The 23,444-nt window shown below is 43.1% G+C and overlaps 1 protein-coding gene across 1 annotated transcript in view; it reads left to right on the plus strand.

Annotated features, from left to right (window-relative positions):
• Positions 1-23,444, plus strand: part of scn4ab (sodium channel, voltage-gated, type IV, alpha, b) — a 214,308-nt gene that overhangs the window by 35,129 nt on the left and 155,735 nt on the right. Inside the window, 1 exon segment of the mRNA XM_034189852.1 lies at positions 5,126-5,217. Coding sequence (XP_034045743.1) covers positions 5,126-5,217 — 92 coding nt within the window.

Consider the following 23,444-nt stretch of genomic DNA (forward strand, 5'->3'; position numbering starts at 1 on the left):
GTCGTGTGTCTATCCAAGAAATTGTGGAAGAGGTGAGCATGTCCTGTGAGAATTCAACACGGTGGCACTTTTGTTCCGCCATCAGCTTCGTGCCGAAGCCATCGGCACGGATTTCACAGCCACTCTTTTCAATGCCATATCTTCTGTCACAGTGGAATCAGTCACAAAGATTACATTAAGAACGCATGATGCTGTCATGGTTTAAAATCCTGCAGGGCAGCAAGGTCCCCCTGCTCAAGTCAGCACATGTCCAGGCCCGTTTGAAGTTCACCAGTGACCATCTGGATGATCCAGAGGAGGCATGGGAGAAGGTCATGTGGTCAGATGAGACCAGAATAGAGCTTTTTGGAATCAACCCCACTTACCATGTTTAGAGGATGAGAACAACCCCAAGAAAACCATCCCAACTGTGAAGCATGGGGGTGGAAACATCATACTCTGAGGGTGCTCTTCTGCAAAGGGGACAGGATGACTGCACCATGTTGAAGGGAGGATGGATGGGGTCATGTATTGCGAGATTTTGGCAAACAATCTCCTTCCCTCAGTAAGAGCATTGAAGATGGGTCATGGCTGGGTCTTCCAGCATGACAATGACACCAAACACACAGCCAGGGCAACTAAGGAGGGGCTCCGTAAGAAGCATTTCAAGGTCCTGGAGTGGCCTGGCCAGTCTTCAGACCTGAACTCAATAGAAAATCTTTGGAGAGAGCTGAAACTCCAAACCTGAAAGATGTAGAGAAGATCTATATGGAGGAGTGGACCAAAATCCCTGCTGCAGTGTGCAAACCTGTTGAGAAACTACAGGAAACGTTTGACCTCTGTAATTAACAAAAGCTACTGTACCAAATATTAACAGTGATTTTCACAGGTGTTCAAATACTTATTTGCAGCAGTAACATATAAACAAATTATTAAAACATCATACATTGTGATTTACTGATTTTTTTTTTAGATTATGTCTCTCACAGTGGACATGCACCTAAGATGAAAATTTCAGACCCCTCCATGATTTCTAAGTGAGAGAACTTGCAAAATCGCAGGGTGTTCAAATACTTATTTTCCTCACTGTAATTGAATTGAGTTCATCCAATGCATCAGTTTTTTGAGTACATACAAGCCTGATTGGTGATTGCTGCAGAGATGGTTGTCCTTCTGGAAGGTTCTCCTGTCTCCACAGAGAAATGCTGGAGCTCTGACAGAGTGACCATCAGGTTCTTGGTCACCTCCCTGACTAAGGCCCTTCTCCCCTGATCCCTCAGTTTAGACGGGTGCCCAGCTCTAGGAAGAGTCCTGGTGGTTCTGAACTTCTTCCATTGACGGATGATGCAGGCCACTGTGCTCATTGGGACCTTCAAAGCAGCATAAATGTTTCTGTGCCCTTTCCAGATTTGTGCCTCAAGCCAGTCCTGTCTCAGAGGTCTACAGACAATTCCTTTGACTTCATGCTTGGTTTGTGCTCTGACATGCACTGTCAACTGTGGGACCTTATATGTACACAGGTGTGGGTCTTTCCAAATGATGTCCAATCAACTGAATTTACCCCAGGTGGACTCCAATTAAGCTGTAGAAACATCTCAAGGATAATCAGTGGAAACCAGATGCTCCTGAGCTCAATTTTGAGCTTCATGGCAAAGGCTGTGAATACTTATGATTTCTCAGTTGTTTTTTTTAATACATTTGCAAACAATCTCAAAAAGCCTTTTTCACATTGTCATCATGGGGTATTTTGTGTAGAATTTTGAGGAAAAATTAATTTCCATTTTGAAATAAGGCTGTAACACAAAAGAAATGTGGAAAAAGTGCAACACTTTGAATACTTTCTGGATGCACTGTAAAATGTGAGGTTGGACTGTAAAATCCTTTCATTTATTTTGCTTCCTTCAAGGTGTTTAAAATTTATGTGTCAGTACGTCTTCTACCCCTCACTTAGAACTGAAATTGATCAAAAAGACTGTTTTTGACAATCTGACTTTCTTAAACTGTTTTTCAAAACACTTCATGACTTCCGAGCGATAGGGTGGAACTCATTTAGCACCTTTGGTTGCAGGAATTACTGTAGATCGCTTACAAAATTTTGGGACTTTGATAAATCACAGAGTCTGGTCCAGGACTTTTACTGGCTTTGGAGTGTTTAAAAATCATTACCACAGCTTGTTCCTGAAAAGGAATATGTCCATTTTGCAACAACTGAATTCTCTGTGCATGAGTCACATCCAGTGTTGGGAGCAGTGATGTGCGGTGAGGTTGATGGCTGGTGAGGCACTGACTTCATCACAGTCAGATTTACAAACATATAACCCCACAGAGTAGCTTATTCACTGTTTGATTGGCAGCCGTTAACGGGTTATGTTTAAATCTCATATTAGCATTCTTTACACATACAAACTGAAGCACACAAAAAAGCAGATTTAATTAAAAAAAAAAAAATTATTATTGTCTTACCTTTACTTATAAATGAAGTCCATGTGCCGCTCCTTCTGAACAAAAGCATCGATGACTTGCTTGTGGACGTTTACCTTATCTTCTTTCAGTTTTAAAAGTCTCTGTCTCAGTGGAGATCACTGTCAGGGAAGAAAGTCGTCCTTCATCAGTCCTGCTCCAACTGTATGTTTTGAGTTTTTCTGGCTTTGAATGTGAGTGGTCGACCGCTCGCGTTTGATGAGAAAATTCTTCAGGTCACAATATCCCATCTGAGTCCAGACATTGTCACAAGTGGAGAAAAGAAGACAGGAAAAGCAGAAAAAATTAGTTTCTTGCTGGATATCCACACAGTTAGACTTTAGTGTGTCCTACTCCATTTGAAAAGAGCAGGTCTTCTGTTGTAAGTCAAGTTTAGAAAATTGTTTCAGTTTGGATATGTAATCCTCCATTCTGAAAGTAAAGTCCAGGCAAGAGGAAGAAATAAATGAACGGCTGCTCTCGTAGCTTGCTGTCACTTTTTCTGCAGCTGAGGAGATGCTGCAAGAAGAATCCCTATGATCACTAGCGCCCCCTACCAAGAGGCAGGAGAACTGCTTGCCTCACATGGTGTCTTTTTTGCAGCCGTTTTATGATCATTCAACACACAAAACACGTTACACATATACAGCTGTTGACAAAAAAAAAAAAAACACTGTACATTATGTCCATCAGCTAAACTATGGAATTTAAGTTCATATAACCAAAGTGTTTGACCATTTTAATAGTGACATACAGAGAGACAGTGAGACAGTCTCACTGCACAGCATGCCTGCAGTTAGCCCAGTGATTGTGCAATCCAAGGTGAGGCACAGCTGGCTGCTTCCTCATCACACGTCTCTTCTCAGTATTCGAATGGCAAATGTGAAAATTCAGCGATTTTGAATAAAAAATAATCTAAAACTGGTGAAGTTAACACCATCCAGGTTCCCCTGACCAGCACTGAACCCCCATCCCCCCAACATCCCCAGTAAAAAGCCCCACCCTGCAAAAGCACTTCATAGTTCCAACCACTGGTTACATTGGAGATGTGGGGATGGACCGGTTGTCTACCTAGATGGTTTCTATCGAGGAACCAAGGCGGTTCTGTAGTGTGTTGTTACAGCGAAGCAGGATATACAAAGAGATGCTGCTGGGTCTGACCTGGACATACGGGACTCCTGTAATGACCTTATAGTGTGTCTGTTAAGTGACTGTAAAAACAAGAGAAGTGAAGAGAAATATGTATCAGGATCACAGTAGTTTTAAGATGGAATCTCCTGTTAGAACTGAGCAAAGCCTTTTATTAGATGGGGGTTCATTTAACATGGGGATGTGTGGCAATGCAATTATTACCAGTGTTTCTCAGTGACTTTAGTCCTGTCTGAATGCTCCATTTTTACTGACTGCAGACTACTGTTCTGGTAAAGATTATGGCATCTTTTACCTTCTGTAAAATGATCGGCAGAAATGCCCTCATGTTATACTTATCCTGTGTGAATTAGACAGGAAATAATATCAGTTATCAAGTTGTGTTACCAATGAATTTGGCTTTATACACCCTGAATAAATGGAAAGAATGAAGAAAGAAAAGAAATGGTTTTCTGAAGGGTGTAAAAATCCATATTCATTGGTAAAACAACTTGATAATGATTTTGTCACATACCTATAAATGATAAATGTTGTATGGTTTTCTGAAGGGTGTAAAAAGCCATATTCATTGGTGAACAACTTGATAACGATTTTATCATATATAGTGGTCCCTCGTTTATCGTGGGAGTTACATTCTAAAAATAACCGCAAAATCCGCAAAGTAGTCAGCGTTATTTTTTACAATTATTATAGATGTTTTAAGGCTGTAAAACCCCTCACTACACACTTTATACACTTTTCTCAAACAGGCATTAACATTTTCTCACTTTTCTCTCCTGTGTAAACACTCAAAGTTCAAATCTTAGTAGAAAAAAAGAGAATGTTTTCCTATAAATAATTATGATGGCTTTTAGAACTAGCGAATTTAATTTTAACAATCAATCTACGAGGTTGGACACGCAAGAAATTATTAATAGTGACTCACCAGTATTTCACAGTTCCTCTGACCGCGCCTCTTCGTTGTGGCGCTGCTCCGCTGTCCGTATTGGCTGATTACTCGGGTGGTATGAAAAATATTACCCGTCCGCGAAAAGGGTGTATTGCTATTTATTCTTTAGTGTTTTATCCAATCATATTGGCGTATCATTTATAGGTACATGATAATCCTTGATATCCTGTGGAAAAGGAGAGTTTTCTTTTTTGTGGTTTACCTGAAATATGAATGTGAGTAGGCATTTGGAAGATGGTTAACCCACCAACAGCAGAGATTGGACATTCACACTCGAGTTGTCTTAATGTATGTTTTACTACACCACTTCCTGAATAAAACTGTTCCCGTCCAAACAGGACTAAAGGTTGCTGTTTTATTTCTAATGTAGTCTAATTTACTTTTAAAGAGATAGAAAGGAAAGTGCTGTAAAGGGTGAACAGTCAGTTTCGGGAACAGAAGATGTTGTCAGAGTGTCAATAAGCCTTCTTGTATACTCACTTTTTTTATGCCTTTTTGATCAGGTGTGAGTATTATGACTTTAGATTATTGTATTGGCAATGAGAAAATGAATATTTTCTCATCTCTCTCGTGATTTCTGTCTCTCAGGTATTTGACAGAGTTTGTCGATTTGGGAAATCTTTCTGCTTTGAGGACATTCAGAGTTCTGCGGGCTTTGAAGACCATCACTGTGATTCCAGGTGTGTGTCCGTTCTCCACCTTCTTTAAGCAGTCCTGCAGTTTTTTCAGCAACGTTGGGCAAGAGCCTTCATTCATGAAGCGATAATCTGATCACAAGAACAGGTTAGGGTTATTTCCATAACCCCCAAAAGGAGAACATCCAAGCTCAAAATGCAGCATGAGGGACAAGAGATGTTGGGATGGTAAATGCTTAGAACTGTCGCATGATACGGACATTGGTGTTATTTACGGAACCGCATATTAGCCAGATATGACAAACTCACCTTATTCCGTTTCTAATTTACAGATTCTAATGTTTTCCCAGAATGTATTTCTGCACTGTATAACAATCGAAGAAAGTGACCCAAAACATCCATGCTCTTTACACTTCAAGATAAATGGTAAATGGACTAGATTTACAGTGAGGAAAATAAGTATATGAACACCCTGCGATTTTGCAAGTTCTCTCACTTAGAAATCATGGAGGGGTCTGAAATTTTCATCTTAGGTGCATGTCCACTGTGAGAGACATAATCTAAAAAAACAATGTATGATTTTTTAATAATTTATTTGTATGTGACTGCTGCAAATAAGTATTTGAACACCTGTGAAAATCAATGTAAATATTTGGTACAGTAGCCTTTGTTTGCTATTACAGAGGTCAAATGTTTCTTGTAGTTTTTCACCAGTTTTGCACACTGCAGCAGGGATTTTGGTCCATTCCTCCATACAGATCTTCTCTAGATCTTTCAAGTTTGGAGTTTCAGCTCTCTCCAAAGATTTTCTATTGAGTTCAGGTCTGGAGACTGGCCAGGCCACTCCAGGACCTTGAAATGCTTCTTACGGAGCCCCTCCTTAGTTGCCCTGGCTGTGTGTTTGGGGTCATTGTCATGCTGGAAGACCCAGCCATGACCTGTCTTCAATGCTCTTACTGAGGGAAGGAGGTTGTTTGCTAAAATCTCACAATACATGACCCCATCCATCCTCCCTTCAGTACGGTGCAGTCGCCCTGTCCCCTTTGCAGAAGAGCACCCCCAGAGTATGATGTTTCCACCCCCATGCTTCACGGTTGGGATGGTTTTGTTGGGGCTGTTCTCATCCTCTAAACATGGTAAGTGGAGTTGATTCCAAAAAGCTCTATTCTGGTCTCATCTGACCACATGACCTTCTCCCATGCCTCCTCTGGATCATTCAGATGGTTACTGGTGAACTTCAAACGTGCCTCCAGACCAATTTCAGACCCCTCCATGATTTCTAAGTGGGAGAACTTGCAAAATCACAGGGTGTTCAAATACTTATTTTCCTCACTGTATATGGCACTTTTCCATCTGAATCAGAAGTTCAAAGTGCTTTACAATGATGCCTCGCATTCACCCATACACAGTCACACACCGATGTCAGGGTGCTGCCATGCAAGGTGCTCACTACACACCAGGAGCACCTGGGGAATTAAGGACCTTGCCTGAGGGCCCTTAGTGATTTTTCGGTGAGGCTGGGAATTGAACCGAGGATCCTCTGGTCTCAAAGCCCAACACTTAACCATACAAACACAGGATTTTGCTGTGTACTTTGCCATACTCCGTGGGTCTGTACTTAATGACCCTCAGATGATGAGCACAGACTTTGTGTCCATCTGAAAACCAGATGCATGGACATCACAGACCAAGTTTTCTTCCACGGGGCTCAAATCATGTGATGCACTGATCATTTGTGTGATGCATTTATGGCTCCTCTGGCATTTTGTTCATCACTATGTGGATAGTTATCCCCACAGCTGGGCACACAGCCACACACTGCACTGAGTGACAGATGCCCACCAGATGTGTACTTCAAACTTTAACAATTTAAATGGATTTCAGTTATCAAAGTGCAGCTTTCTGTTAGTAAACATCTCATTTGACACATTGACAGAGAGATCCTGAACACATCGGTAGTTTATGAGTCCAATTACTCTGTCCATGTACTCTGTGATCCATGTACTCTGTGATCTGTGTACTCTGTGATCCGTGTACTCTGTGATCTGTGTACTGTGATCCGTGTACTCTGTGATCTGTGTACTCTGTGATCCGTGTACTCTGTGATCTGTGTACTCTGTGATCCGTGTACTCTGTGATCTGTGTACTCTGTGATCTGTGTACTCTGTGATCCGTGTACTCTGTGATCTGTGTACTCTGTGATCCGTGTACTCTGTGATCTGTGTACTCTGTGATCCGTGTACTCTGTGATCTGTGTACTCTGTGATCCATGTACTCTGTGATCTGTGTACTGTGATCCGTGTACTCTGTGATCTGTGTACTCTGTGATCCGTGTACTCTGTGATCTGTGTACTCTGTGATCCGTGTACTCTGTGATCTGTGTACTCTGTGATCCGTGTACTCTGTGATCTGTGTACTGTGATCCGTGTACTCTGTGATCTGTGTACTCTGTGATCCGTGTACTCTGTGATCTGTGTACTCTGTGATCCGTGTACTCTGTGATCTGTGTACTCTGTGATCTGTGTACTCTGTGATCCGTGTACTCTGTGATCTGTGTACTCTGTGATCCGTGTACTCTGTGATCTGTGTACTCTGTGATCCGTGTACTCTGTGATCCGTGTACTCTGCGATGTGTATACTCTGTGATCTGTGTACTCTGTGATCCATGTACTCTGTGATCCATGTACTCTGTGATGTGTGTACTCTGTAATGTGTGTTTTCTATGATCCATGTACTCTGTGATCCATGTACTCTGTGATCTGTGTACTCTGTGATCCATGTACTCTGTGATCTGTGTACTCTGTGATCCATGTACTCTGTGATCCATGTACTCTGCGATCCATGTACTCTGTGATGTGTGTACTCTGTAATGTGTGTTTTCTATGATCCATGTACTCTGTGATCCATGTACTCTGTGATCCATGTACTCTGTGATGTGTGTGCTCTATGATGTGTGTTTTCTATGATCCATGTACTCTGCGATCCATGTACTCTGTGATGTGTGTACTCTGTAATGTGTGTTTTCTATGATCCATGTACTCTGTGATCCATGTACTCTGTGATCCATGTACTCTGTGATGTGTGTGCTCTATGATGTGTGTTTTCTATGATCCATGTACTCTGTGATCCATGTACTCTGTGATCCATGTACTCTGTGATGTGTGTGCTCTATGATGTGTGTTTTCTATGATCCATGTACTCTGCGATCCATGTACTCTGTAATGTGTGTTCTCTATGATCCATGTACTCTGTAATGTGTGTTCTCTATGATCCATGTTCTCTGTGATGTGTGTTTTCTATGATCCATGTACTCTGTGATCCATGTACTCTATGATGTGTGTTCTCTATGATCCATGTACTCTGTAATGTGTGTTCTCTATGATCCATGTACTCTGTAATGTGTGTTCTCTATGATCCATGTTCTCTGTGATGTGTGTTTTCTATGATCCATGTACTCAGTGATCCATGTACTCTATGATGTGTGTTCTCTATGATCCATGTTCTGTTGTATGGCTGGGGGGCCTGGCTGCCTTTTTGTTTCTGTCTTTTGTTTTTCCTTCCAGGTGGCTTGCATTTGGGACTGAGTGGCTGTGTAGCTGAGTTTATCAGGACCTCACCCTGATCACCTGAGGCTGATCACCTGCGGCTCATCAGGACTCACAGCTGTGGTGCATCTACATGGATTGGAACATGGTGGCATTTAAGACTGGAGTACACAGTGTGTATTTGCCAGAGACTCGACCTTGTGACCAGACGGGTGAGATCGTCGTCTCGAGAGCCATCTCATCATCAGTGGATGCAGAGAACGTCCAGGTTTGATGCATGGTCTGTGAAAGAGGAGGGGGTGAGGTCTCACGCTCGTCAGCACACTTCCTGAGGTACGTTAGATTTTGTGACTAACATTTATACAGTCAGTAAATATGGTGTCCCTCACACCTTTATTATATTGAGCTGTATGTAGTCGTTTAATCAGCTTCCACTGCTGTGGAGTTTTGTGAACTGGATGTTCCATGCCTGCAGGGTGGGAAGCTGATTAGTAATTAAGCCAGGAAGTGTTTGCTGTTTGTGCACCTTTGAGTGTTCTCTCTGTGTGTTGAGTGTGGACTCACATAATGATTCCTTCTTTCACAGACTCGGTTTGTCGCGGCCACCTGGGGGGTGTCGGCGGGGTCCTTGGGTCCGAACCAGTTCTGGCTCCGGACCGTTAATGCTGCTGGGAGCGCACCGCAATCCACCACGCCAGACCGCGCACTTTTATATTTTTCACAGCACTGTTATGTTCATTAAACTCTGTTATCCTTTGTACCGTGCTCTGCTTATTTTATACTGGGTCCTTCAAACGCTGGTCGGTTCTCCGAGCTGCCTCCGACACATAACAGTAGTCTCTGGCCAAACATCACGGACCCAGCGGTAGCAGAGACGGTAACGCGCCGGGAAGGCGGCAGCAGACGTTCAGAAGTTATCCGGATCAGTTGCGGGTGCTCTCCGCCCGGATGGTGCGCGTTGGAGAACCCATTACTGAATACTGATTTGAGCGCTCATGCAGCCGTGTTCCTGTGTTTGTGCCTTATCCGAGGGTCGTGGTGGAGTGTGACTGGCGACGGCTTCGCGTCACGCTCCGACCGGATAAGAGGTTTAAACGGGAGCTGCAAGAGTGTGTCTGTAATGGGTGCACGCGCACGGCGGAGCTCTGTGGCACGGGTTGCTGTGCTTCCCGTGTGACAGTTGTAGCCCCGTTTCCCCGGATGAAGATAACTACTGCATCTGTTGTGTCAGCTCCGGTGTTATTTAGTTGAATCACATTTTTGGTTGTGTGCTGCTCACAGGAAAAGCAGCATGAGTTTGTTTTCTCAGTTACCAAAGGGGGGTTTTATTTTTAGCACTTTGGCTCCCTCTTTTGGTGACTGAGTCACATTACCGTCAAGCTCTTAAGTTGGAACAGGTGTGTTCCATTTGTTTGAGCTTGACGGTATAAATCACTTATTAGTTTTGTGTGTGTTCATTTTGTGTGGGTGTTTTTTGAGTTGGTTTTTGTGTGGGGTTTTTATTTGTACACTAGTTAGTGTCTGGGGTTGTGACCCTGCAGCCTGTCTTGACAAAAAAAAAGGACCCAAGCAACTTTATGTTAGTCTGTTAGTCTTTCTTTTTATTTCCTTCAGTTTCACCTCCCAGGGTTTGATAGGACGGTCCCCTGGGGGGTCATGGGGGGGTAATTGGGTTGTTTTTTTCTTTTTTCTTTTTTTTGTTTTGTTTTTTGTTATGCCCTCTCTTCTCCTCTGACTCCAGCCGGGTGAGCCGTAGAGTCGGCGTTGCTGGAGTGGTGCAGGTTGGTTATGCTGGGCGTTTCCCAGGTAACCTCTGCACCCGGGAGGGGAGGGGGGGGTTTGGGGTATTTCTTTTTGTTCCCTCTCTTCTCCTCTGGCTCCAGCCGTGTGAGCCGTAGTGTCGGCGTTGCTGGAGTGGTGCAGTTTGGTTATGCTGGGCGTTTCCCAGGTAACCTCTGCACCTGGGGGGGGGGGGGGTGTTTGTTGTTTCCCTGTTCCACCTCCGGCTTCAGCACGCCTTTGAGCCATCTGCCATCGGCGTGGCTGAGGTTTGGTGCAGTGGGATATACCCGCAGCTGGTGGCTGGTTTAGAAGTCGGAGGAGTGGCGCCGTTTTGTGCTGTCTGCCATAACCGCTGTTCCACTCCTCCCGGTTGGCTTCTGGGGTATAGTCACGGTTGGTGACACTGGACGTGCTTCCAGTTTCCACTGCGCCAAGGGGGTGGGGTTGGGGTTGTTTTGTTTGTATGTTTTTTTTTTTCTCCTTTTATTTTTTCCCCCCCAGTTTCCGCCCTCAGGGTTTGACTGTGGTGTCCTCTGGGGGGGAAAGGGCTGTGGGTCCATCTAGCCATAGATGGCCGGGGCTGGGTCCGTTGGTCATGAGGGGAGGCGTCTCCTGGGGTTGATGGAATGGTCCTCTGGGAGGCGCTGGGTGTCCCCGTTGGCGATGTTGGATCCCAGAGGGACCTCGGCTGTGGTTATTACTCCTGGAGCTGGTGGGATGTCCTCTGGGGGGTGTTGGTCCCTACATGTCGTTGGGGGGGGTGTTAGCATTTTTATTTGTTAGCTTAAGTTTGGGTTGTTTTTCTTTTCTCCCCTTCCCGGGGTTTGATGGAACGGGCCTCTGGGGAGGGGGGGGGGGGGTGTTTTGGTTGTTTGTGTTTGTCTTTTTTGTTTTATGACTAATCAGACTGTGAACATGGTTGGACAAAGGCTGACCGCACAGGTTCAAGAACTCCTGGCCACACCTGTGCTAATTGACTGATAGAAACAAGGGCAAAGATGCAGCCAGAGGAGAAGACATCTACCGTTCTGTTAGATGAAGATTCTGTTGGAAGATGAATGCGGATACGGTTTCCAGCCATGGTCCCTGGAGGGGGGTGTTTCTCCTGGGCCAGGTTTGTGTGGTCGCCGGGAGGCTTCCCGTGAGGGTGGGGTACTGTTGTATGGCTGGGGGGCCTGGCTGCCTTTTTGTTTCTGTCTTCTGTTTTTCCTTCCAGGTGGCTTGCATTTGAGACTGAGTGGCTGTGTAGCTGAGTTTATCAGGACCTCACCCTGATCACCTGAGGCTGATCACCTGCGGCTCGTCAGGACTCACAGCTGTGGTGCATCTACATGGATTGGAACATGGTGGCATTTAAGACTGGAGTACACAGTGTGTATTTGCCAGAGACTCGACCTTGTGACCAGACGGGTGAGATCGTCGTCTCGAGAGCCATCTCATCATCAGTGGATGCAGAGAACGTCCAGGTTTGATGCATGGTCTGTGAAAGAGGAGGGGGTGAGGTCTCACGCTCGTCAGCACACTTCCTGAGGTACGTTAGATTTTGTGACTAACATTTATACAGTCAGTAAATATGGTGTCCCTCACACCTTTATTATATTGAGCTGTATGTAGTCGTTTAATCAGCTTCCACTGCTGTGGAGTTTTGTGAACTGGATGTTCCATGCCTGCAGGGTGGGAAGCTGATTAGTAATTAAGCCAGGAAGTGTTTGCTGTTTGTGCACCTTTGAGCGTTCTCTCTGTGTGTTGAGTGTGGACTCACATAATGATTCCTTCTTTCACAGACTTGGTTTGTCGCGGCCACCTGGCGGGGTACCGTGCTCTGCTTATTTTATACTGGGTCCTTCAAACGCTGGTCGGTTCTCCGGGCTGCGTCCGACACATAACATGTTCTCTGTAATGTGTGTACTCTGTGATCCATGTACTCTGTAATGTGTGTTCTCTATGACCCATGTTCTCTGTAATGTGTGTACTCTGTGATCCATGTACTCTGTGATGTGTGTGCTCTATGATGTGTGTTTTCTATGATCCATGTACTCTGTGATCCATGTACTCTATGATCCATGTACTCTGTGATGTGTGTGCTCCGTGATGTGTGTTCTCTATGATCCATGTACTCCGTGATGTGTGTGCTCTGTAACGTGTGTTCTCTATGATCCATGTACTCTGTAAAGTGTGTTCTCTATGATCCATGTACTCTGTAATGTGTGTGCTCTATGATGTGTGTTTTCTATGATCCATGTACTCTGTGATCCATGTACTCTGTGATGCGTGTTCTCTATGATGTGTGTTTTCTATGATCCATGTACTCTGTAATGTGTGTACTCTGTAATTTGTGTTCTCTATGATCCATGTACTCTGTGATCCATGTACTCTATGATCCATGTACTCTGTGATGTGTGTGCTCCGTGATGTGTGTTCTCTATGATCCATGTACTCCGTGATGTGTGTGCTCTGTGATGTGTGTTCTCTATGATCCATGTACTCTGTAAAGTGTGTTCTCTATGATCCATGTACTCTGTAATGTGTGTGCTCTATGATGTGTGTTTTCTATGATCCATGTACTCTGTGATCCATGTACTCTGTGATGCGTGTTCTCTATGATGTGTGTTTTCTATGATCCATGTACTCTGTAATGTGTGTTCTCTATGATGTGTGTTTTCTATGATCCATGTACTCTGTGATGTGTGTTCTCTATGATCCATGTACTCTGTGATGTGTGTACTCTGTAATTTGTGTTCTCTATGATCCATGTACTCTGTAATGTGTGTGCTCTATGATCCATGTACTCTGTAATGTGTGTGCTCTATGATGTGTGTTTTCTATGATCCATGTACTCTGTGATCCATGTACTCTGTGATGCGTGTTCTCTATGATGTGTGTTTTCTATGATCCATGTACTCTGTAAAGTGTGTTCTCTATGATCCATGTACTCTGTAATGTGTGTGCTCTATGATGTGTGTTTTCTATGATCCATGTACTCTGTGATCCATGTACTCTGTGATGCGTGTTCTCTATGATGTGTGTTTTCTATGATCCATGTACTCTGTAATGTGTGTTCTCTATGATGTGTGTTTTCTATGATCCATGTACTCTGTGATGTGTGTTCTCTATGATCCATGTACTCTGTGATGTGTGTACTCTGTAATTTGTGTTCTCTATGATCCATGTACTCTGTAATGTGTGTACTCTGTAATGTGTGTTCTCTATGATGTGTGTTTTCTATGATCCATGTACTCTGTGATGTGTGTTCTCTATGATGTGTGTTTTCTATGATCCATGTACTCTGTAATGTGTGTACTCTGTAATTTGTGTTCTCTATGATCCATGTACTCTGTAATGTGTGTACTCTGTAATTTGTGTTCTCTATGATCCATGTACTCTGTGATGTGTGTACTCTGTAATTTGTGTTCTCTATGATCCATGTACTCTGTGATGTGTGTTTTCTATGATCCATGTACTCTGTGATGTGTGTTCTCTATGATCCATGTACTCTGTAATGCGTGTTCTCTATGATCCATGTACTCTGTGATGTGTGTTTTCTATGATCCATGTACTCTGTGATGTGTGTGCTCCGTGATGTGTGTTCTCTATGATCCATGTACTCCGTGATGTGTGTGCTCTGTAACGTGTGTTTTCTATGATCCATGTACTCTGTGATGTGTGTTTTCTATGATCCATGTACTCTGTGATGTGTGTGCTCCGTGATGTGTGTTCTCTATGATCCATGTACTCTGTAAAGTGTGTTCTCTATGATCCATGTACTCTGTAATGTGTGTGCTCTATGATGTGTGTTTTCTATGATCCATGTACTCTGTAATGTGTGTACTCTGTAATTTGTGTTCTCTATGATCCATGTACTCTGTGATGTGTGTTCTCTATGATCCATGTACTCTGTAATGTGTGTTCTCTATGATGTGTGTTTTCTATGATCCATGTACTCTGTAATGTGTGTACTCTGTAATTTGTGTTCTCTATGATCCATGTACTCTGTGATGTGTGTTCTCTATGATCCATGTACTCTGTAATGTGTGTACTCTGTAATGTGTGTTCTCTATGATGTGTGTTTTCTATGATCCATGTACTCTGTGATGTGTGTTCTCTATGATGTGTGTTTTCTATGATCCATGTACTCTGTAATGTGTGTACTCTGTAATTTGTGTTCTCTATGATCCATGTACTCTGTGATGTGTGTTCTCTATGATCCATGTACTCTGTAATGTGTGTACTCTGCAATGTGTGTTCTCTATGATGTGTGTTTTCTATGATCCATGTACTCTGTGATGTGTGTTCTCTATGATGTGTGTTTTCTATGATCCATGTACTCTGTAATGTGTGTACTCTGTAATTTGTGTTCTCTATGATCCATGTGCTCTGTAATGTGTGTACTCTGTAATTTGTGTTCTCTATGATCCATGTACTCTGTGATGTGTGTACTCTGTAATTTGTGTTCTCTATGATCCATGTACTCTGTGATGTGTGTTCTCTATGATCCATGTACTCTGTAATGTGTGTACTCTGTAATGTGTGTTCTCTATGATGTGTGTTTTCTATGATCCATGTACTCTGTGATGTGTGTTCTCTATGATCCATGTACTCTGTGATGTGTGTACTCTGTAATTTGTGTTCTCTATGATCCATGTACTCTGTGATGTGTGTACTCTGTAATTTGTGTTTTCTATGATCCATGTACTCTGTAATGTGTGTACTCTATGATCCATGTACTCTGTGATGTGTGTTCTCTATGATCCATGTACTCTGTGATGTGTGTACTCTGTAATTTGTGTTCTCTATGATCCATGTACTCTGTGATGTGTGTTCTCTATGATCCATGTACTCTGTAATGTGTGTACTCTGTAATGTGTGTTCTCTATGATCCATGTACTCTGTGATGTGTGTGCTCTATGATGTGTGTTTTCTATGATCCATGTACTCTGTGATGTGTGTACTCTGTAATGTGTGTACTCTGTAATGTGTGTTCTCTATGATCCATGTACTCTGTGATGTGTGTGCTCTATGATGTGTGTTTTCTATGATCCATGTACTCTGTGATGTGTGTACTCTGTAATGTGTGTACTCTGTAATGTGTGTTCTCTATGATCCATGTACTCTGTGATGTGTGTTCTCTATGATGTGTGTTTTCTATGATCCATGTACTCTGTAATGTGTGTACTCTGTAATTTGTGTTCTCTATGATCCATGTACTCTGTGATGTGTGTTCTCTATGATCCATGTACTCTGTAATGTGTGTACTCTGTAATGTGTGTTCTCTATGATCCATGTACTCTGTGATGTGTGTGCTCTATGATGTGTGTTTTCTATGATCCATGTACTCTGTGATGTGTGTACTCTGTAATGTGTGTACTCTGTAATGTGTGTTCTCTATGATCCATGTACTCTGTGATGTGTGTGCTCTATGATGTGTGTTTTCTATGATCCATGTACTCTGTGATGTTTGTACTCTGTAATGTGTGTACTCTGTAATGTGTGTTCTCTATGATCCATGTACTCTGTGATGTGTGTGCTCTATGATGTGTGTTCTCTATGATCCATGTACTCTGTGATGTGTGTTCTCTATGATCCATGTACTCTGTAATGTGTGTTCTCTATGATCCATGTACTCTGTAATGTGTGTTCTCTATGATCCATGTACTCTGTGATGTGTGTTCTCTATGATCCATGTACTCTGTAATGTGTGTTCTCTATGATCCATGTACTCTGTAATGTGTGTTCTCTATGATCCATGTACTCTGTGATGTGTGTTCTCTATGATCCATGTACTCTATGATCCATGTACTCTATGATGTGTGTTCTCTATGACAGTGATTCTCATCTGGGGTGCCGCGGCACCCTAGGGTGCCGTGATTGATCGTCAGGGGTGCCATGGGCAATTATCAAATATCACCATTATCGGGTGTATGTGCTGTAATAGTGTGGCAGATGATGTAATGCTCTTTTATTCCAGTAGATGGCAGCGAAGCGCTGTACTATAGTATAATAGAGATACTTGCGCACATAATGTTGTGCGTCTCCATGGTTACGGGTTGCTGACTACAGCATGAATCTCAGCTGCTCATGGAGCATGGCTCCTCTGGGGAAGGAGAAACCGCGTTGGCTGTGGAGGTGTGCGGGGAAGGCGGCCTGACCTCCGTTGATGTCACGGTGGTCAGACTTGGGCCTTCTCGTTCACAACTGGGTTCGCTGAAGGCAGCCTCTGCGCTCCGTGAATATTAGAGTGGCAGATTATTGTGAATAAAAGTGTCGACACGTCTAAAAAAAAACACTTGAGATCAGAGCGCAAATAGCTTGAGGATTTTCGAAATGCGGTGTTTTCTGTATCGATTTTCTATTGCGATAATTGGGTTTTGCGCAAAACCAGAGGTAATAGAATTATAATATTATTTTGGTTGGTGGTGTGCCGCAGGATTTTGTAAATATAAAAAGGGTGCCGCGGCTCAAAAAAGGTTGAAAATCACTGCTCTATGATCCATGTACTCTGTGATGTGTGTGCTCTATGATGTGTGTTCTCTATGATCCATGTACTCTGTGATGTGTGTACTCTGTGATGTGTGTTCTCTATGATCCATGTACTCTGTGATGTGTGTTCTCTATGATCCATGTACTCTGTGATGTGTGTGCTCTATGATCCATGTACTCTGTGATGTGTGTGCTCTATGATCCATGTACTCTGTGATGTGTGTTCTCTATGATCCATGTACTCTGTGATGTGTGTTCTCTATGATCCGTGTACTCTGTGATGTGTGTTCTCTATGATCCGTGTACTCTGTGATGTGTGTGCTCTATGATCCGTGTACTCTGTGATGTGTGTTCTCTATGATCCGTGTACTCTGTGATGTGTGTGCTCTATGATCCGTGTACTCTGTGATGTGTGTGCTCTATGATCCGTGTACTCTGTGATGTGTGTGCTCTATGATCCGTGTACTCTGTGATGTGTGTGCTCTATGATCCGTGTACTCTGTGATGTGTGTGCTCTATGATCCGTGTACTCTGTGATGTGTGTGCTCTATGATCCGTGTACTCTGTGATGTGTGTGCTCTATGATCCGTGTACTCTGTGATGTGTGTGCTCTATGATCCATGTACTCTGTGATGTGTGTACTCTATGATCCATGTACTCTGTGATGTGTGTGCTCTATGATCCATGTACTCTGTGATGTGTGTACTCTATGATCCATGTACTCTGTGATGTGTGTGCTCTATGATCCGTGTACTCTGTGATGTGTGTTCTCTATGATCCGTGTACTCTGTGATGTGTGTTCTCTATGATCCATGTACTCTGTGACAGGGTCGGACTGGGAACAAATTTCGGCCCTGGCATTTTTCCTCTGGACCAGCCCACTATCGGCCCGACGAATCCACCCCCAAACACGCACACCCACCCGTCCATACCGAACCCCCAGTGAACAAATACTATACACCTAAACACCAGAGAGAGAGAGAGAGTTCTATAATGATTATGCTATATAATGCTAACGAGAAGCTAACCACTGCTAGGATTCACACAGCAGCAAATTAAGGAGCTGAAGTCTGTAGCTGTTGCATTTAAAGACTAACAAAAGTAAAGCACAGTTAATTATTAATTATATTATTATATATTATTATTATAGGTCAGGAATCTGGATTATAGCGTCACGAGTCCAAGTTTCATATAGCCTAGAGCAGCGGCCCGCAAGCTTTTTGCACCACCGACCAATTTTCATGTAACGTTAAAACAACATTTTTGCAGACCAATATAGAAAAAACTATAAACAATGTGTGTAAAAAATGTGAGTGGAATGGTAATTTCAAGCGCTCCAATGGGCGTCATAGATCTGTAAATTGTGTTTTCATGATCACAAAACGAACATTGCTGTAGTAGTGCAGCAGATAACCAAAACAATTGTTCAGTTTGTGATAAAAGCATGAAATGTGGCACACGTATTCTAAATTAACTAATGTTTATTTTCAGATATGGAGACATCCTGGAGGTGACCTCTAATGAGCTACAGGGGTCAATAAAGAATTACACAGGGGTCAAAATATAAAAATTCTCCAATCATGTGGAAAACTATACCACACTATTTGTGTGATCATAAGGATTCCAAAAATGTATAGTTTGGGCTATCCATGACTGACTGTTCTGGAGTTATGGGGTAAAAACAGCAAAAATGGTGACAAAGGTCAGTTTCAGTTTGTACAAGGGCGAAAGTTAAAGTTACTTCAGTTTTGGTAAAAAGTGATGCAAATTATTGGTTGAGTGAATAGGATTAATAAATGGAATAGTTTTGACTATGTCGAATGTTTGGTCTCCAAAGTAAAGGTCAAACAAGGTTGACGTCCATTGGATTCTATGACATGTGACATATGTTACCGCGTAACATGATAACTTAGCGTGACAGATGGTGCAAACTATTCCTTTTTAAAATACTATTAACTAAACCAAGAATTTGCTTTTTTTTTTTTTACCAAAATTCAAATCAAATCAATTTTATTTATATAGTGCCAAATCACAACAACAGTTGCCCCAAGGCGCTTTATACTGCAAGGCAAAAGCCATACAATAATTACAGAATAATTAATAATAAAAAATTGAATATTAAGAATTAAGAATAAAAAATTGGAGCAAGTTTAACGTTTGACCCCTGTACAAACTGAAACTGACCTTTGTCACTATATTTGCTGTTTTTACCCCATAACTCCAGAACATTCTGAAATCTAGCTACAACGAAGGTTTTGCCGGCTGATGTGACCAGTGTTGACGTCCGTCCTTGTTTTCAGTTCACCTGAAACGACGAGGGAAACAAGATACCACTGAAAACTTATTCCTCATTGTTTATTAATTTATACTTGGTGAATGTATCAATTTTATATTTCTTTCTCCGCAAAGTTTTCCTGGCAGCCGTGTGTGCTGGCGTGTCGTAGTGTCTTTTAGGGAAACTTCGGCGTCACAACAGGTGAGGTGGGGTGCGAAGCGCAGCTTGTGCTGCATTCATGGGCGCTCAGAGAGCACAGTTTTAGCCGGTTAAAGTCATTTGCGAGGTCCCTTTTTTGAAAAAAAAATGTCACCCACTTCTGATTGGGGTGTGTGTTCTCTATGATCCATGTACTCTGTGATGTGTGTTCTCTATGATCCATGTACTCTGTGATGTGTGTGCTCTATGATCCATGTACTCTGTGATGTGTGTACTCTATGATCCATGTACTCTGTGATGTGTGTGCTCTATGATCCATGTACTCTGTGATGTGTGTGCTCTATGATCCATGTACTCTGTGATGTGTGTTCTCTATGATCCATGTACTCTGTGATGTGTGTGCTCTATGATCCATGTACTCTGTGATGTGTGTGCTCTATGATCCATGTACTCTGTGATGTGTGTACTCTGTGATCCATGTACTCTGTGATGTGTGTGCTCTATGATCCGTGTACTCTGTGATGTGTGTTCTCTATGATCCGTGTACTCTGTGATGTGTGTTCTCTATGATCCGTGTACTCTGTGATGTGTGTGCTCTATGATCTGTGTACTCTGTGATGTGTGTACTCTATGATCCGTGTACTCTGTGATGTGTGTTCTCTATGATCCATGTACTCTGTGATGTGTGTGCTCTATGATCCGTGTACTCTGTGATGTGTGTGCTCTATGATCCATGTACTCTGTGATGTGTGTGCTCTATGATCCGTGTACTCTGTGATGTGTGTTCTCTATGATCCATGTACTCTGTGATGTGTGTGCTCTATGATCCGTGTACTCTGTGATGTGTGTACTCTATGATCCGTGTACTCTGTGATGTGTGTTCTCTGTGATCCATGTACTCTGTGATGTGTGTGCTCTATGATCCGTGTACTCTGTGATGTGTGTACTCTATGATCCATGTACTCTGTGATGTGTGTGCTCTATGATCCGTGTACTCTGTGATGTGTGTTCTCTATGATCCATGTACTCTGTGATGTGTGTGCTCTATGATCCATGTACTCTGTGATGTGTGTACTCTATGATCCGTGTACTCTGTGATGTGTGTTCTCTATGATCCGTGTACTCTGTGATGTGTGTACTCTATGATCCGTGTACTCTGTGATGTGTGTACTCTATGATCCGTGTACTCTGTGATGTGTGTTCTCTATGATCCGTGTACTCTGTGATGTGTGTGCTCTATGATCCGTGTACTCTGTGATGTGTGTGCTCTATGATCCGTGTTCTCTGTGATGTGTGTGCTCTATGATCCGTGTTCTCTGTGATGTGTGTACTCTATGATCCGTGTACTCTGTGATGTGTGTTCTATATGATCCGTGTTCTCTGTGATGTGTGTGCTCTATGATCCATGTACTCTGTGATGTGTGTTCTCTATGATCCGTGTACTCTGTGATGTGTGTACTCTATGATCCGTGTACTCTGTGATGTGTGTACTCTATGATCCGTGTACTCTGTGATGTGTGTGCTCTATGATCCGTGTTCTCTGTGATGTGTGTGCTCTATGATCCGTGTTCTCTGTGATGTGTGTACTCTATGATCCATGTACTCTGTGATGTGTGTTCTCTATGATCCGTGTTCTCTGTGATGTGTGTGCTCTATGATCCATGTACTCTGTGATGTGTGTTCTCTATGATCCGTGTACTCTGTGATGTGTGTACTCTATGATCCGTGTACTCTGTGATGTGTGTGCTCTATGATCCGTGTACTCTGTGATGTGTGTACTCTATGATCCGTGTTCTCTGTGATGTGTGTGCTCTATGATCCGTGTTCTCTGTGATGTGTGTTCTCTATGATCCATGTACTCTGTGATGTGTGTGCTCTATGATCCGTGTACTCTGTGATGTGTGTGCTCTATGATCCGTGTACTCTGTGATGTGTGTGCTCTATGATCCGTGTACTCTGTGATGTGTGTGCTCTATGATCCGTGTACTCTGTGATGTGTGTGCTCTATGATCCGTGTACTCTGTGATGTGTGTTCTCTATGATCCGTGTACTCTGTGATGTGTGTGCTCTATGATCCGTGTACTCTGTGATGTGTGTGCTCTATGATCCATGTACTCTGTGATGTGTGTTCTCTATGATCCATGTACTCTGTGATGTGTGTACTCTGTGAGCCATGCACTCTGTGATGTGTGTGCTCTATGATCCATGTTCTCTGTGATGTGTGTGCTCTATGATCCATGTACTCTGTGATGTGTGTTCTCTATGATCCATGTACTCTGTGATGTGTGTTCTCTATGATCCGTGTACTCTGTGATGTGTGTTCTCTATGATCCATGTACTCTGTGATGTGTGTACTCTGTGAGCCATGCACTCTGTGATGTGTGTTCTCTATGCTCCATGTACTCTGTGATGTGTGTTCTCTATGATCCGTGTACTCTGTGATGTGTGTTCTCTATGATCCATGTACTCTGTGATGTGTGTACTCTGTGAGCCATGCACTCTGTGATGTGTGTTCTCTATGCTCCATGTACTCTGTGATGTGTGTTCTCTATGATCCGTGTACTCTGTGATGTGTGTTCTCTATGATCCATGTACTCTGTGATGTGTGTACTCTGTGAGCCATGCACTCTGTGATGTGTGTTCTCTATGCTCCATGTACTCTGTGATGTGTGTTCTCTATGCTCCATGTACTCTGTGATGTGTGTGCTCTATGATCCATGTACTCATGTACCCATGTACACTTAACCACTAGACCATCACCTTTTTATTTCATGAAATGATCATGAAGTATAAAGCTGTGTGGTTGTAATCAGCCTTTTTTTTATTCGGTTGCACATCAATAATAATAATATTAATAATAATAATCTTCTTCTTCTTTGTCTTTCGGCTGTTCCCGTTAGGGGTCGCCACAGCAGATCAATCGTTTCCATCTCAACCTGTCCTCTGTATCTTCCTCTGTCACACCAACCACCTGCATGTCCTCCCTCAGCACATCCATGAACCTCCTCTTTGGCCTCCCTCTTCTCCTCCTGCCTGGTGGCTCCATCCTCAGCATCCTTCTCCCTATATACCCTGGGTCCCTCCTCTGCACGTCCAAACCATCTCAATCGCGCCTCTCTGACTTTGTCTCCAAACCGTCCCACCTGAGCTGTCCCTCTGATATGTTCATTCTTAATCTTGTCCATTCTTGTTACTCCCAAAGAGAATCTCAACATCTTCAGCTCTGTCACCTCCAGCTCCGCCTTCTGTCTTTTTGTTAGTGCCACCGTCTGTAAGCCGTACAACATAGCTGGTCTCACTACTGTCTTGTAAACTTTCCCCTTCACTCTTGCTGATATTCTTCGGTCGCAAATCACTCCTGCCACCTTTCTCCACCCACTCCACCCTGCCTGCACTCTCTTCTTCACCTCTTTACCACACTTTCCATTACTTTGAACAGTTGACCCCAAATATTTAAATTCATCTACTTTCACCACTTCTACTCCTTGTAACTGCACTATTCCACTGGGCTCCCTCCCATTCACACGCATGTACTCAGTTTTGTTCCTAATGACTTTCAATCCCCTGCTCTCCAGAGCATATCTCCACCTCTCCAGACTAGACTCAACTTGCTCTCTACTCTCACTACAGATCACAATGTCATCTGCAAACATCATAGTCCATGGGGACTCCTGTCTGATCTCATCCGTCAACCTGTCCATAAGCACTGCAAACAAGAAAGGACTCAGAGCTGATCCTTGGTGTAATCCCACCTCCACCTTGAATGAGTCTGTCATTCCGACTGCACAGCTCACCGCTGTCACACTATTCTTGTACATGTCCTGTACTACCCTAACATACTTCTCTGCCACTCCAGACTTCCTCATACAATACCACAGCTCTTCTCTTGGCACCCTATCATAAGCTTTTTCTAAGTCCACAAACACACAATGTAACTCTTTCTGGCCTTCTCTGTACTTCTCCAACAGTATTCTCAGAGCAAACATTGCATCTGTAGTGCTCTTTCTCGGCATGAAACCATATTGCTGCTCACA

Source organism: Thalassophryne amazonica, chromosome 16 (assembly GCF_902500255.1).
Source record: "Thalassophryne amazonica chromosome 16, fThaAma1.1, whole genome shotgun sequence".
Lineage (NCBI taxonomy): Eukaryota > Metazoa > Chordata > Actinopteri > Batrachoidiformes > Batrachoididae > Thalassophryne > Thalassophryne amazonica.